Source organism: Vigna unguiculata, chromosome 5 (genome assembly GCF_004118075.2).
Source record: "Vigna unguiculata cultivar IT97K-499-35 chromosome 5, ASM411807v1, whole genome shotgun sequence".
NCBI classification, from domain to species: domain Eukaryota; kingdom Viridiplantae; phylum Streptophyta; class Magnoliopsida; order Fabales; family Fabaceae; genus Vigna; species Vigna unguiculata.
The window spans coordinates 2,015,910-2,028,037 of NC_040283.1; the positions used below are offsets into that span (position 1 = coordinate 2,015,910).

The 12,128-nt window shown below is 34.7% G+C and overlaps 2 protein-coding genes across 3 annotated transcripts; both read left to right on the plus strand.

Moving 5' to 3' along the window:
• The first annotated feature begins 396 nt into the window (after nucleotides 1-396).
• On the plus strand, nucleotides 397-2,900 carry LOC114183708 (zinc finger protein CONSTANS-LIKE 2-like). Its single transcript, XM_028070823.1, is given in 3 exon segments — nucleotides 397-1,273; nucleotides 2,290-2,353; nucleotides 2,356-2,900. Coding segments are annotated over 3 exon segments (1,071 nt in total). The 5' UTR covers nucleotides 397-559; the 3' UTR covers nucleotides 2,649-2,900.
• A 3,726-nt stretch (nucleotides 2,901-6,626) lies between these two features.
• Nucleotides 6,627-10,163, plus strand: LOC114183282 (ribosome biogenesis protein BRX1 homolog 1-like). 2 transcript variants are annotated; one of them, XM_028070237.1, is made up of 9 exons: nucleotides 6,627-6,757; nucleotides 6,856-7,083; nucleotides 7,245-7,386; nucleotides 7,586-7,664; nucleotides 7,874-7,998; nucleotides 8,493-8,594; nucleotides 9,385-9,453; nucleotides 9,536-9,634; nucleotides 9,729-10,163. In XM_028070237.1, the coding sequence occupies exons 2-9, from the start codon at nucleotides 6,872-6,874 to the stop codon at nucleotides 9,858-9,860; spliced, it is 960 nt and encodes a 319-aa protein (XP_027926038.1). In that variant the 5' UTR covers nucleotides 6,627-6,757; nucleotides 6,856-6,871; the 3' UTR covers nucleotides 9,861-10,163. The 2 variants fall into 2 exon arrangements, with proteins under 2 accessions (XP_027926038.1, XP_027926040.1); XM_028070239.1 differs by having other exon boundaries at nucleotides 6,669-6,757; nucleotides 6,868-7,083.
• The last annotated feature ends 1,965 nt before the right edge of the window (nucleotides 10,164-12,128 follow it).

A 12,128-nucleotide genomic window follows, 5' to 3' on the forward strand; every position in this document is an offset into this window, starting at 1 on the left:
ACCTTAAAAGTATTAAATTTTTATCTTACATAGATCCATTTCATACAAGATTATATCTTATGAACACTAATAAAAAACTTATTTTAATGTTACCTTAAACTTGTTAATTAGTTTTCCTTAAAAAAGAAAAAAAAATCTATAGTTAGTAGTTGTAGCAAGAAGTGTTAGAGTGGAGTTACATCAAGATATTATATTGGGGTTGCAGTATATTATATTCCAAAAGGCAAAAGGAAACTAGAGAGAGTGTATGTGTACCACCTTCCCAAACCTTATAATGGGCCCACCTTAAAGCACAGCCACCCAGAAGATAGATAATGTCCCAACTTTTTCACACCACTAACTTTCTGACACGTGGCGCACACAGATTCTCCCACTCTCTCAAAGCCACCAAAAACAGCAAAACCCCATTCACTGCTTACACAAAAACATAAACACAAACACAAAACAACTTCCTAAGTTCCTAAGTTCTTAGTTCCTTCCTTTTTTTTTTCCTAGTTCTCACCGAAACGGCAACCGCATACTAAACTCACTCACTCTGACAGAACTACTAACTCCCCGAATGTTGGAAGGAGAATCAGCTGGCACGTGGGCGCGCACGTGCGACACGTGCCGCTCCGCAGCCTCCACCGTCTTCTGCCGCGCCCACAACGCCTACCTCTGCGCCTCCTGCGATGGCCGCGTGCACCACGCGTCCTCCTCCTCTTGGCACGAGCGCGTGTGGGTCTGCGAAGCCTGCGAGCGGGCCCCCGCCGCGTTCCTCTGCAAGGCCGACGCTGCCTCCCTATGCTCCTCATGCGACGCCGACATCCACTCCGCCAACCCCCTCGCAAGCCGCCATCACCGCGTCCCCATCCTCCCCATCGCCGCCGGCCACCACTCTCACGTCGAAATCGACGTCGCCGACGACGACGATGGTGCTGACGTGGATGACGAAGACGAAACCGCTTCCTGGCTCTTGCTCAACCCTGTCAAAACCGGCACTGTCCCTAACAGCAACAATAATGGGTTCTTGTACAGTGGTGAGGTTGACGAGTATTTGGACCTTGTTGATAACTGTAACTCGTGTGGTGACAACAACCACTTCGCTGCAACCACCACCACTGCCACCACCGCTGATCATTACGGTCAGCACCATCATTTTGATGCTGTTTCTCAGAAGAGTTATGCCGGGGACAGTGTGGTTCCGGTTCAGCAGCACCAGCATTTTCAGCTTGGCTTGGACTTCGAGAACTCTAAAGCTGCCTTCAGTTACAATGGTTCTATTAGTCAAAGTGTAAGCCTTTCTAATTCCCTTTTTCCTCTTTTCCTTTGGTTTTTGTTTTTTGTTACGAACACGTACAAAATATGAAAACTTTTTTCGGTATTTGAACTGTACTTCGCCTTCTACTAGAGCTAACTCTCGTGGGTGGTTTACTTTTCTATTGTTCATTCATGTAAACCTCAAATTCATCCAAACCAAGCTATTGGGAGGGGGAAAGTGGTGCTTTTTGTTTGACTTGGGTTGTGGTATATATTATACTACACGTTCCTTCTTTTGACAGGGTGGTTTTCTCCCTTTTGGCCTTCACGTGACATGTTTTTTGTCAAAGTTTTCGATTTCACAAATAGTTTCCTTTCCTGGCATGTCCAATGCCAGCTTTAACTCTCTGGACGAAGTTCTGTTTACCCTGTTTTTGGCCTGGGGTATCTCATAATCTGTCATGTTGGACTGTTTGCCATTAATTCGACCAGTTCCGAGGTCGTGTTTCATGTTTGGTTTAATTTGTACAGAAATGGTGTCTCCATTCGTTCTGCAACTTTTTCTGGCTCTCTTTACCTTTTTGCCTTTACACTTTTCCTTTATCGGAACGAATCTAAAGGAAAATTAAGTATCATACTTTCTTTCTATGATAAGATTGTTTCCTTCAGTAAACAATTGAAAACTTTCTGCCTTTTTATTCTACTAAATGTTAATGTGAGAGTGGATCAATTTTCTATATCATACATATATGCATGCAGTTGCCGTTCTCTCACTATAATTTATTCTGTAGTACACTCCGTCATGTCCTTTAACAAGGAGCAAACAAGTTCTGTCACTGACTTGTTCTAAAGCGCTAAAAGCCATATCCCTCTAGATTCTCGTACTTTTGTAATCTCAACCAGTTTTTATACATAAGCATAGGAATATTAATCATATTCATCAATTGTCTGACCTAGGATTCCCCAAGATGTTCTTTTTATCTCGAACTTGTGATCTCGTGAACATTATTAACTGGTGTTCGTGTTTGCTTCCTTTTTCGTTGAATTCAGATTTCAGTTTCATCGATGGATATTGGTGTTGTACCCGAATCACCGATGAGGGATGTCTCAATTTCCCTTACAAGGCCCCCAAAGGGACGATTGACCTATTTTCTGGACCCCCCATTCAGATGCCTTCACACTTTTCTCCAATGGACAGGGAAGCCAGAGTTCTAAGGTACAGAGAGAAAAAGAAGACAAGAAAATTTGAGAAGACAATCAGGTATGCCTCAAGGAAGGCCTATGCAGAGACCAGACCCAGAATAAAGGGTCGATTCGCCAAGAGAACAGATGTGGAAGCTGAAGTGGATCAGATGTTCTCCACAACACTAATTACAGAAGTTGGATATGGCATTGTTCCCTCTTTCTGAATATGCTGTGTTGAACAAAAATGGCCACAAGACAGAGACGTGATCAATAGAAATGGGGCAACCTCTTATGTACTAAGTTGTTTTTTGTTCATAATGTATTTTTTATGTAATCTAATTACTCCCAGTTGCACTAATCGGATGCTTTTATTATTTTGTTTACTGTATTTTGAATGAAACTTGTATTTGTAAATACAGTCCTTGTATTGAATTATAGTCAACATATCTTTCATAAGTTTTCATTTTCTCCATTTCTATCATGGTGTATAATTTGCTTCAAAGATGACCAACCAATAACTTCTGTTTGTGCTGTTTGTCGTTTCATTTAGTTGCAATCACTTCACTCAAATTCAGTGGTGAACAGATATTTAGGGACCAAGACTAATTATCTTTGTCAAATATCATGCAGGTGCATTGAACTTGTTGTGGCTTCAGTTTTGGTTTATATTATATATTCGTTTCTCCTCTTTTTCTCTTTATGATTTCCACTGTTCATCATTCCTCTGCATAAAATGCTCTTATATCATCAAGAAATCATGAGAGCTTTTGGCATATTTGGCTAAAAGTGAGAGAATTCTATTTTGGAGGAAAGAATGCATTTAAAAACATTGATTAGAAACTTAATGATTAAGGTTATACATATGGACTAATATTGTGTCTGTGTTTCTGTTGTTAGGCTTTCTAGTTTACTTTTGGAAGTGAATTTTATGCTTTAACATGTGTGTTCTTTAATTTTGAGAAGTCAAAAATGCTTTTGTAACAGTATAGCATATTCCTACAGAAAAAAGGATATTTTTATGATGTCTCAAAGTACTTTTTGAAAAATTGTGAACAAAATTGCTACGAGTTTTTCGTATAAAAAAATGCATGAACTTACTTTTAAACTTTTAGCTTTAACATGCTCTTGATTATTATAGTCTACAAATAACTGGGAAGTAGATTTTAATCTTTAACTCTACAAAATCTGACAAAAGTATTATGTTTTTCTCATTCCAAGTAGTATATTTCGTACAGTAAATTGAAAGTGCTGTAACAAAGTTCCATTGCACTTTTTGCCCTCATGAGAGTGAATGTTTGACAAAAAGTAGAAGGAAACGAATCTAAGCCAGAGTTATCGAATGATCAGAAACATGAATCAAACAATGATGCTTTTTGGTTTAAGTTTCAGGTTGTCATGGTCCATAAATATTTGAATAATCAGTATCTGCGATTCTATTTGCTGCAGATGACTAGTGATAGCAAACAAATATTCATTCCTTCCCACATATCATGACTTCAAAGCATCATGATACCAGATCAAAATGGTTACAGATCAGCACCAAAATTACAATAAAACTTTTTTCTTTTCTTCTCTTTCACTGAAAAAGTAGGATACCTCTGATTTTAATCTTGTACTCTCTGTTAAGTAGAATATTCATTCAAAATAGAATAATCAATGTAGCATTGGCTATTTGTCTATAACATGCACAAATTACTGTCATACACTTCTACTCTATACATCTTTTCTTAAGCAGTATTTATAGTAGTCTGAATATATATATTTTTATGTTTTATTTATGCCACTACTTTTCTATTTTCTTAAGGTATAAAAGTATCCGATTAAAGAGACAAGAAACTTGTGTTATAATAAGTTTCTTACTAAGTTGTCCTAACAAGTTTCTTAGTTCAATCAGTTTACTGAAATAGTGGTCCTCGAACAAAAGTGGCTGCACTTTTTTATTTTAGGAAAGGCATGAGACACAAGTAGAACAAAGAAGAAATGGTGGTGGCTGCTGTCTTTTGATAGTATTGATACACAAATATATACGAGTCGGTCACCAAAACTAATTTGACTCTTATACAACTGATAAGTCTATATATGAGTTGGTCATCAAGATTAACCTAACTCTTATAAAATTGATAAGTCTTTATAAATGAGTGAATTCATCGAGAAAAAACAATTAAAATGAGATCAGAGTCTAACTCACACAAACGAGTAACAACACCTTTAATCTAAAATCTTAAGACAGTGAATTTATGCATTTTACTTTATATGTTGCTCAATTTTTTCATTTTTATCCGGTACCGGTACGAGACTTAGACTCTTTCTTGTATTCTGAATGAATGGTACCTTTTGTTTGGTATGCATGCCACACAAACTGCAAAACTACATGCACTCACCAAATTGACAAATTGATTCTAAAGTGGAAAAGAACATAGATTCCCTTTCCGCTATTTCTTTTTCTTTTGAGCAAAAAATTTCCATGCCTTGAACACATCCTGCATAACTTAGCCAACTTCTTGGAAATTTTGGATCTAAATGTTTATATAAAGGAAATTTTCTGTTACTGCTGAGTCATAAGAAACTGTGATATTTGAATATCATTATTGTATTTGCATAACCATAACTAGATTGTTCATTACCTTCCATCATAGGCATGTATTTCATGTTAAAAGTTATTAATGTATCATTTGTGCAACTCAGAATAGTCTTTACATATAATCGTAGCATGTAGCATAAGAGGGAAAAGGGTTCTTTATATGAAAGAGTTACTTCAATCTTGAAAAGCAAACATGTGCGTGGCCCCGAATTAAGCACAGTGAAGCATGGCCAAATATTTTGCTTTTGCTTTAAGATCCACAAACTCTAAGAGAACCAAATCCACCTTGCTAATTTTCCAGCAGGAAAAGTAACACAAACAATGACAAAAGTGTTCCAATTATTGATGAAATCTAGTAAGTTTCCACCATGATTATGGAGGAAAGACAAGAACAGAGAAAAACAAGCTCATAAAGGGTGTAGTTTTATTATTGTTTTTTTTACTTTAAAAAATGAGTACACAAGTAGTGAAGATCTCACCTTTTGAAACTGATTTTGTTCCATGTTTTCAAAATCTATATATGAATATTATGACTTATTATTATTATTTTTATAACACTTTCATTTGTGACATAGATTTGAATGGACAAATGAACAAATGAAATTTAAGTAACTCTATAACTCTTACAAAATATTTTATATTACAAAAGTTAGTGAAAAAAAATACATAAAAGATAAAAGTTTGGATAAAAAGTAAAATTAATATAATGTGCAATATTTTAATATTCAACCTATTCAATTTATTTCTCCTTATATTATCCTTCATGTATTAGCATTTTATCATTTTTTTCCTTACATTTGAGTAATTATGGTATACTATATCTAGTAAAAATTATAATATTATATAGTTTGGCTTGGTTAATTGAGTAAGATGCATGAGTTAGTGTGAACTCCCTTGCATGTGTTCAATTCCTTAATTCAATGCACCCTTGTTTTGTACTTTCATCTTAATTGTTCTCATAAAATTGATGCAAATTATAAAACTTGGAGGCTTCAATAATTTACATTGTTTTTTTTTTACTAAGTGCAGTAAACTTTCAATTATTTTATTTAAAATTATGCACGGACTCTTATTTTATATTTCTTAATTCCAATTTTTGTAAGCATTTTTTAAAATAAAATATCTTTCTACAAAGTACATCTTGAAATAACAAATGGATAGCAGTTGAGAGTGAAATCAGAAAAGTAAGTGTAATTACTTCACACTGACATACCCACAACGCAAAACCTCTAACCTTCTTCACTACTTGACCACTTCAAAATTTCACCCCAAAACCCAAACCCTAACTTTTACATTTACAATTACCATCTCCATCACTTTCTCTTTCTCAATTTTCCTTCTGCAATAGAATCCTTCAAATCAACAATTCACTGAGCTGTGAATCAATGTGCTGGAGCAATTAGGGATGAGGGGTTGACGGGTGATGAATTAGGATTAAAGGGTATTTTAGGGATTAAGGATTTTGTTGGGGCACAGAAAAAAAAAGGGAGGTACAGAAAGAAATAGCCCAGACCTAACATGAATCAACACTCGTGAAGGGGCCCAAGAATTGGAAATGCAAAGGCCCAGTTTTCATGTATATGTTGGCTTCCGGTAAGCCCATTCGAAAAGGGCCGAATCATGTTTATAAAGGCCCAGCTTAAAGCAAACTAGAGAAACCCTTTGCCGCCATTGCCGCAACTCATTCATTCATTTATCGCCACCACCGGCGAAATCCCAAACCAGTTTTTCTATCATCTCTTTCCACAGCAGGTGCGTTTATTCTCTGGCGCGCAACTTGCTAAAGGGTCATTGGCAATTTTTATTTTATTTTTTTATTTTTTTGTGATTATCGTTCTTGAGTTTGGCAGATTTTGAAGCAGAAACATGGTGAAGAAGAGAAAGCGCAGTGATAGTAGTGAAGTTGTTGCACAGCCCAAAAAGGAAGATGCTGCTCCAGAGAGACCAGCGAGGACCCTTCTGGGTTGGAAGGATAAGAGTCAAGTCACTGATGAAGTAGATGACAATAATGTTGCTTCACCAAAATTCAGGAACAAGGAGAAGGTTTTGGTCACTTGCTCTAGGCGCATCAGTTACAGGTACAACCTAATACACACCCCATAATATTTTACATATTTTGTGTGCTTTTTCGAGTTTGGATTACTCTAATTTTGTGTCTTGATTAAGTTTAAGAACAGAGAAATCTTGTATATTGTGATGGTATTCATGGTCGGAGTATTTATTTTGCATTAATTTGTAGGTACCGACATTTGATGTTGAACTTGGTGTCACTTTTGCCGCATTGCAAGAAGGATAGCAAGGTTGAATCAAAAGAAACTAAAGGCGCTACCCTTAACGAGCTTGTGGAGCTCAAAAGTTGTTCCTCATGTTTATTTTTTGAGGTATTTTATGTATATGCTACAAGGTTTTTTCAGTGCTGTGTTACTTCAATTTAGGATTGATGTGTTGTTAAGTTCTGTAGGCTAGTATTTGCATTATTTTTGCGCTATTTGGCAAAGTTGAAGCATGCTAATAGGTAGAAGAATTCTTTTGTTGGTTACCACTGTTGATGCTATTTCATTTTTTACGTATCAATTTCAGTGCAGGAAGGGAAAAGATCTTTATCTCTGGATGGCCAAATGCCCCGGTGGCCCATCTGTAAAGTTTTTAGTTAGTGCAGGTAATTTTCTGATCCGATCATTGTCATAATGTTAATATAACACTACATTGCTTGCTCTGATTGTGTAGAGTTCTGATGTCTGTATACTTTAGGCATCACTGGTCATTATTCCCAGTGAACTATGACTTTGTGTTTCTCTCTCTCTCTCTGTCGGGACTATTTTTTGTAAACTTTTAGTGATTTTCCCTTTTCCTCCACTGCTTTTTCAGTGCATACAATGGAGGAGTTGAAGCTCACGGGAAATCACCTAAAGGGTTCTCGTCCACTTTTGACGTTTTCTGCAAATTTTGAAAAAGATGCACATTGGAAACTGTTAAAGGAGATGTTGTTACAGGTATGTGGTTGGTTTCTTTCTTTGCAAGTCTTTGTTTTTGTCCGTATAGTTCCATCCAAGGAAAGATTAGGAAAGCTTTAAATTTATGTTTATTACTCTCATATGTGCACTTTCATATACAAGGTAAAGGTTAGCTTGATCATTTCATCTTAGTTTGTTGATTCATGATGTTGTACACCATGAATTTACGGCATAATTGCTTCAGTGCTATCAACCAATGTAATTGGAATCTTACATTTTGGTTGTCATATATTCGCCTTGGAGTTTTTTCTCAGTTTATTGTCCTGATCGGAGAAAATTCAATTGACGTTATTGTTATGTCCACCAATTTTCACGTAGTTTAGATGTCCACCAATTTTCACGTAGTTTAGATTGAGTTAGCTGAGTTCTGTTTAATTTATATTTTCTGTGTGCAGTTGTTTCTATTTCTGATACTGTTGTCTGTCTACTGTATTTGATAATTTCTGATACACTATTTCTTTCTTTTTGTTTAGATATTTGAAATACCAAAGGACCATCGAAAAGCTAAGCCCTTCCATGATCATGTTTTTGTTTTCTCAATAGCTGATGACCATATATGGTTCCGGAATTACCAGGTTTGTGTTTGTTTTTGCGCAAGATGTTAAGAATGTCCTTTACTACTTTTGAATTAATATAGAGATTAAAATCTGGAGATTGTTAGGAGCATCTTTTCTGCCTACTTCTAAACAAATTAAGTGTATACATTGTTATTATAAGTATGTTGATTGCTCTTTTTAGCCACAGGTTGATGATTGAAGTGATGTTTGGGTTGAGCACTTTTAACCTTTACTCCTTTACTTTCTTATAAACATTACTGAAGAATCAACTTATCTGTACATTTCAATTTGAAGGATTCGTGTTTGAAAAGATTTCAATAATATATAAAGAATGATTTAACCACAACAATTTTGAAGATGGAGGATATTTGACCATTATAACGAGTTTAAATAAATTTGATCTACTACCAGTGTAAAACATTTTATTTGTAAATTTATAAACATATATTCCACTATGGTATTGTTTCTTAAGCGCAAAGGAAACTATGATGGTCAGTCTTATCAGATCAGTGATGTCTGAATCAAGTGCTGATTTTGGTTTGACCTGTGCAAGCCTGCAATAGACGTTCTACTCGGTTTTTGTTGGATAATAAACCGTTAGATTGAGTAATTTGTGTTATACTCATGACATAGTCATTAGAGGACAATAGTTATTTTTAGTTGTTCGCCATACTCGTATTTAATGCGAACATTATGTGGTCTCATTTTCTCCAACTATATAATATTGTTTTTTCCATGACACTATTGTATTATTTTCTGCCTGTTGCTAATGCCTACTGATGAATGTTACATCTTTATTCCATTGCAGATTTCTGTTCATCATAATGAATCAGACAAATTACCAAGGGGAGGCCTTGATAAAATGACATTGATTGAGGTCTGAAAACTGGTTCTTGATGTATATTTTGATCTTTCGATTTCTAACATTCATTTAACCTGTGAGCAAACTATTTGTTTAGGTCGGTCCACGGTTCTGCTTGAACCCAATCAAAATATTTGGTGGCAGTTTTGGTGGCCCAACATTGTATGAGAATCCATTCTATGTATCTCCAAATCAGGTACCAATGAATGTATATTTTCATGTATGCTTAAAATTTCTCAAAAACTCTACTAATAATAATTATATCTGTGATTGGTTGCTGGTTGTGATAGATTCGAGCTTTGGAGAAAAAGAAGAAGTCTGGAAAGTTTGCTAAGAAGGTCAAAGCAAAGACAAGGAGGAAAATGCATGAGATGTCTAATCCTTTGGAGCCTGATGAGTTTGCAGATATGTGGAAAGATTGATTTTAATTACAGCCACATCTAAAGAGTAAGAAAAAAAAATCATATGCCACCTTATATCCATTCATCATGAGATGGAACATTTGGTTGGCAGCTATAGCCTTTGATGTGAATTGCTCTATATGTTCAGTTGGAGATATAGGTTGTACTTCTGTTTATCCTCCATAGCATGTAAGGGAGACTTTTTTATTCTTAAATTTTATTTTCTGTAATTCATGCGGGGGCTTGTTGTCTTATCAAACATTGATTTGTTGGAAATTAAATTTTGGTAGAGAAGATTTCAGTTGAGTTTGAGATTGGTTTGAATGTTATGTTTATTGTGAGGTTCCTCCTATAACATATAAGTTCGTTTGAGCTTTCATCCCCTCTTTCAGTGTTTTCAATATGGTTTGTTTAGGGTTGCTCTTTGACAAAAAGATATTGAAAGTATTTTAGTTGATTAGTCCCTTTGAAAATTATCAATTTATTAATCAAATTTAAGATCTATAAGCTGATATTCTCAGAAAACTATAAATGGATGATATTACGCTTGAAAAGTATTACGCATAGAACAAAAGTATAAATATAATAACCAATTTTTTTTTTTGTATAAATATACATCCTCTTCAAATAGAAAGGAGTTTTCTTCATTCTAAAACATATAATTGTGAAGGAAAACCGTTTGAGAAATGATAATAAAATTAATAAACCACCGACAATTTATTTTTTCTCCCTCAAGAAAACTTGGTCTATTGATAAAGTTTGAAACAATATAAATAATCACAAAAACCAGTATGTTGAGATAAAGGATACAGTGGAACTGCATAATTCTACGGATCATTTATGATGAAACCAGACTTTAGGATTCAATTTGCTAAAGAATTTTAATATGGATTTAGATCCACAAATGTGAATCTCAACTTTAACCATAACATTTTTGTCTTTTAGTTAGGTGTATATCTAGAAGAGTAGTATTTGGTTAGCACTTAAAGTCAGGGCCACAAAATAAATGTTGGCCTCATGTAACTCCAAAAGAAACAGAACATATTCCAATTTTAACTCTGAAACCAAAAATCCAATCACCATTGTTTCTTTACATTTTTTGTTCCAATTGGCCTGAGACATGAACTGAAACATGTTGTGATCACACTATGATAACATATATTTAAATATGTTTATGTGGAGTTGGAATATGTGAGTGAGTGCTGGGTGGCCCTCCAACAAATTTCTTAACCTCATGAGTTCCTAAGTCTTAAGGACAATGACCCTTCCATCAACCACTCCCACTCAGTTATTTTATTCCAATTTACCCCACAAAAAGATTTTGCTTTTTCTCACCTTAATCGACCAACTAAGTGACCATTCTATTTTCCACACACCAAATCCATTATGTCAGTCCACAGATTTGTCCTGTTATAGTACAATGGATCACATTAGAAAAATAAAAACACTAACCCCATTATGTGTTTCTCCATTGTTTTGCAATGCCACAGCACAATAATTATAGTTCTTAACTTCCTGACACACTCGATTATGATTATTTCTTTGAATTGCTGCACTGCTCTTGTTCAAGCAAAAGATCTTCATGTTTCCTCTTTCACAGTGTACACGATTCTATGAATTTATATTACTGAACAAAAAAAGTAAACGTTTAAATCAGATGAAAGTAGCGCAATAAATATTTTTTATATTTATTTATTTTTAAATAACTGTGATATTGCACTTCGTCGTATAGTTTTACAAACTAATATTGATTTTCTTCGATTCAAATTATTACTTCTTCTTGTATAATTCCTTGTAATTAAGAAGTGTGACTAATAATTGTAGTTCCGTGTCTCTTAAACGTTTGTGGGGCCTATTTAGAGACTTTTAATAGAACAACAATTTCAGGTTTCTTTTTTTGTTGCTTCATTGATACAATATCAAATAATCCATTTGGAAGTTACAAAACAACCAACGGAATAATATAAGTCACACATTATCCGAATTAGATTCCTTAAAGGGTATTTATGAAGGATACAACAAGTGTGTCGTGATTTAGTTTATTTCCAAAATAAATGAGACTTTCATATTTTTTAAGTAATCTTTAGAAAGGTTGTTTTCGAGTTTAATCTGGAACAGAGACTCAGTTAGGACATGTTTTGGATTTCTGTTTGAATTTCAATACACTCCTAATAAGACTCGTTTCTTTTCTACAAAGGTAAACAATGATAAAGAGTAATATAAAAGGGTATGAAGTGTTCTTTTGATATTTAATAAAAGTTGAATCATAATTATACAATTTAATGAATT

Bases quoted from the DNA above. Each gene is read 5' to 3' on its own strand.
- LOC114183282 (XM_028070237.1), top strand. From the start codon at position 6,872: ATGGTGAAGAAGAGAAAGCGCAGTGATAGTAGTGAAGTTGTTGCACAG. The intron at 7,665-7,873 runs GTAATTTTCTGA...CTGCTTTTTCAG, and splicing joins AAAGTTTTTAGTTAGTGCAG to TGCATACAATGGAGGAGTTG. The intron at 8,595-9,384 runs GTTTGTGTTTGT...ATTCCATTGCAG, and splicing joins TATGGTTCCGGAATTACCAG to ATTTCTGTTCATCATAATGA.